Source organism: Rhinopithecus bieti, unplaced genomic scaffold, assembly GCF_001698545.2.
Source record: "Rhinopithecus bieti isolate Rb0 unplaced genomic scaffold, ASM169854v2 scaffold_33020, whole genome shotgun sequence".
NCBI lineage: Eukaryota > Metazoa > Chordata > Mammalia > Primates > Cercopithecidae > Rhinopithecus > Rhinopithecus bieti.
The window spans coordinates 9,837-14,057 of NW_016813912.1; the positions used below are offsets into that span (position 1 = coordinate 9,837).

The 4,221-nt window shown below is 41.6% G+C and overlaps 1 protein-coding gene across 1 annotated transcript; it reads right to left on the minus strand.

Annotated features, from left to right (window-relative positions):
* Positions 1-3,768: 3,768 nt before the first annotated feature.
* On the minus strand, positions 3,769-4,212 carry CHIC1 (cysteine rich hydrophobic domain 1). The gene has a single exon (XM_017849104.1). The coding sequence runs from the start codon at positions 4,069-4,071 to the stop codon at positions 3,769-3,771; it is 303 nt and encodes a 100-aa protein (XP_017704593.1). The 5' UTR covers positions 4,072-4,212.
* Between the last annotated feature and the right edge of the window lie 9 nt (positions 4,213-4,221).

A 4,221-nucleotide genomic window follows, 5' to 3' on the forward strand; every position in this document is an offset into this window, starting at 1 on the left:
GGGGGGTGTTGGGAGACTTTTGTTTATGTCAAATTTAAGATAACAGTAAGCTACTGAGTGAAGAAGCCCAGATAAGAGCCCAAGCAGAGTCTGGTAAAGAAATCCCTATTTGGGAGCCATGAGATAACTGAATCTATGAGAGGTAAGATGAGACCATCTAGGGAGAGTAGGGAATAAGAAGAGTAGTGGGCTGAGAACAAAACTCTAGAGAATGCTGGTATTTAAAGGTCAAGAAGGAAGAGAAGCCCATGAATAAACAGGTAAGAAACTGCCAGAAAAGTAAAAGGAACACCAGGAGAGTGAAGTGGCCAAGGAGTTCTGGAATTTATTTTGGCTGGCAAAATGTTTTTTCTTAAATTAGAATTTGAATACCATTAGATGAGATACAAAACTTTCAGTTCAACTAAAGCCCCATCTCTCCTTATGCTGCACTATTTTTTGTGACCTGCCTTGCCTCTGAAGGCCTGTGTGTTTGTGAACCCTGGAGTAGAAGCTTCTAAAAAAGAAGAAATCATTGTAAGTATCAAATGTAGCAGAGAGAACCTGTAGGATAGGGAATGAAAGATGTCCACTAATTTAGCAACAAGAGGGTCACAGTGATGTTAATTAAGGATAGCTCCTCTGTGGTTTTGGTAGCAGAATCCAGATCAGAGACGGGTAAAGATAAAACAGATAAGGTAAATGTAGCTATTTTTTTTTAGAAATTTGAAGGATAAGAAAGAGAGATTGGATAGTAGCTAAAGGGAACACGGGCATAGGAAGGCTTTTGTCTTATTTTGTTTTTTAAAAATTAGAGACTGAATATGGTTACAGGTTGAGCCAGTAGAGAGGTAATATTGGAGAGATGGGTGGCCTGGTGGAGCAAGATCTGGGAGGAGGCTGGAAAAGAAAGGTATGGAAGGCACAAATGGACAGGTGAGCATTGGACACATGGAGGGTCTCCTTGAACTCTGAGACTGAAGGAAGATGGCACAGAAACTCAGAGCTAATTAAGATCCAGTGCAGGTTTTCAGCAGGAAAGTGACATGACTAGACTGTGTTTTAAGAAAATTAGTTTGGCACAAGCACACAGGATGGACTGGAGCAGGGAGAGGCAGCAGACCGTGGCAATAATTCAAGCAGGAGATGATAGCAACCCAAACCAGAGTGGTGCCAAATAGGAATGAGAAAATGAAAAATCTAAGAGATATTTCAGAAACTATGATGACATAATCCTGGGGCAGACTGACACAGGGCGATTCAAGGAGAAGGAAGAGTCAAAATGACTCAAAGGTTTTGAATGTTACCTGGGAGATCAGAACGGTGGCATCAAGGAAAGAAATGAAACAAATGGAAAGCACGGGCAATGTGGAGAGGGATGTTGGGCTTACAATATACTGAGTTTGAGGTGATGGCTCTCAAATTTTAAACTTCGAGAAGAAACAAAATGCTCTATACAATAGAAGACTGCACAAAGAACGGAAAAAAAATCAGGGCTGGGAGATAATATTAAATATTTCATTCAGATAGGGTATATAGTTTAAGGCAACTCTAACACTCCTATGCCAGAAAAAAAATAAACAGAAGTTGATATTTTAGAAGTATCAGAATAAGATTTTAGAAGTCTCAGAATAAGATTACCTATTTCATAAGGATTTTACTTTACCTGATAAAAGGAAGGCTTCACCACCATACAAAGACCCATTTCTCAGATCCAGTTAAATTTTCTCCTAGACATGTAATCTCTTTCAAATCCCAAGACATTTAATGTCATATGTGATTTCTAGGTGTAAGAATGTATACAATAAAACTAAATAAGTTTCCAAAGTATATACATTGGTTAGTGAGTCTAGTACTGGTTTGCTGCTTTTCAGGTTTTGGTTTCAGTCAATGAATACCGCCAGTACTACTCGCATGTTCCTAATTAGAAGGATGTTATACCCATCACAAGGGCCTGGGGCATGGCAAGTGTCAGTGTTCTTCTAATGAAGAAAATAGGTTGGAAAGTACCTGTGCAGGGTCGAATGGAACCACAAATAAATTTCAGGTAACTTTAATTTTATTTTCTTGTTCCTTCTCCTTTGCATGAAGTTTGCAAATGTGGAGGTGGAATATTGGAGTATAAAATCATGGACTAAAGGGACATGTAACATAATCTGCATAAAGGTAACCTTTGGTACCAGCCATCATAATTAGTTCGAGTAATAAATTGTCTCCCTAGTGACAAAAGGAATGGAAGTAAAACCGTGCAATAAGCTGGCATCTAAACATTGCAGGCTATCTGCAAAATTCTTGGACCAAGAAAAATTGTCTTAAAATTTCCTAATCAAAAGTAGCTCTAAAACCTTCCCCAACCCTTCCCCAATTTCAAAATATTTGTTAATATATTTGATGCAAAGATTACAAAAGTATATTACAATTAAAATACACAACATGTCATGCCTGTAGTCCCAGCTACTCGGGAGGCTGAGGCAGGAGAATTGCTCGAACCTGGGAAGCAGAGGCTGCAGTGAGCCAAGATCATGCCACTGCACTCCAGCCTGGGCGACAGAGCGAGACTCCATCTCAAAAAAATAAAAACAACAACAACTCAACATATTAAAAATTAAAACTAATATAAGGGAGGTAGTACATACATGATTTTATATAACATGAACTCAATTGAAAGTCAAAGGGACTAGGTGAGCCATCATCAAAACCAGAGGCAGCATGACATAATAACAAAAGGCAACCTATTCTGAAAATGCAGTAAAAGATAGCATAGTTCAGAGGGTGAACATGACACACTACTCAAACTTCCAAACAGTTATGGTCCAAGCAAATAAAAATGAGGAAGCACTCTTTAAAGCCCAGAGAATCATCAACATCTTTGCCCTGTAGCTATGTTATGAAGTCCCTCCCCATTTTATTTTCTCAAATATTCAATTTTTTCTCAAGATTTTAATTTTAAAAAAACCACTCTGGATAAATTTTAAAGAAATCATGCTCAGCTCCCAAATTACTAATTTCCATATACATATTTAATGCCTGTATATTTCATATTTGGGCATACAAAATCCCTTGGAGGTAAATTATCTCACAACTGAAAAGCTTTGGAAACCATCTACTCCAAACCCTTCATTTTAGAGATGAAGAAATCAAGGCGCAGAAATCAGAAAAAGCAACCTGACCAAGGTCACAGGGCCAGTAAGAAGCAAAACCGGGACTAGCATCTAAGAGCCCGGACTCAATCCGTTTCTCTTTCTACTTTCCATAGCTGCCTCTCAACCTGAACCTCTAATTGAGTGATATACAAGGAAGGATTAGATAGGAAGAATGGATGGATGAATATGTGGGTGAATGAACATTCTATTATTATTCACAAAATGTATCATGTTTCTGTTTTGAAGAATGCAAGCCTAGTTCTTGTCACATGTCACAGCAATTGCTGTTTCCCACAAAGTATCAATCTTGTCAGCAAAAAACGCTCTGGTACATCCTGCAGTTTAGAGACTGTTCACTTGCCAGCATACGTACAAGAAAGGAGACTCACCCCTACTCCAATCGCTCTGGCTCCCAAACCCCTAACTTCCCTCTCCTATACTCACTCTTTACCTGGCATTGGTGCATCATATTTACATTCACCTCACTTCCTTCACACGTATCCACCCATGGTTTCCCCATTTAGACCTGGTGTCCTTTCCTAACTGTACGCCTCAGTAAACCCTCCCCCACTCCACAGGCCTCTCGATCACTTCTCATTCCTCTGTTGCCAAATCTCAGGCTTCAATTCCCAAGACCCCCTCTCGCTTACACAGTGATGTGGCCGGCACCCCGCACTAATACAGGGTCGGGAGCATATCTCCGCAGATGCTCCTCGCTCACTACCCGAGGCGGGGGCGGCGCCTCCTCCTCTTCTTCCTCCTCCTCCTCTTCTTCCTCCTCCTCCTCCTCTTCCTCCCCCTCTTCCTCCTCATCCTCCTCGTCATCGTCGGGCCCAGATACAGACGACGACGACGACGGCGACGACGACGACGTTGCCGCTTCTTCTTCCTCCTCCTCCAGTTCAGAGATTGTGTCGAACTCCGCCATGTTGGGCAGCAGGATGCTCATCACGTGACCTCGCGATCGCCGCCACTCTCCCGGAGAAGAGTTTGAACCTGCTGAGGTGCTGCAAGAGGAGGGGGAACGAAATGAAGAGAAAGAGGAGGCGTGTAGGGACAGGATTTGAGGAGCCGCGCCTGCGTGTTGGGCAGACCGGGG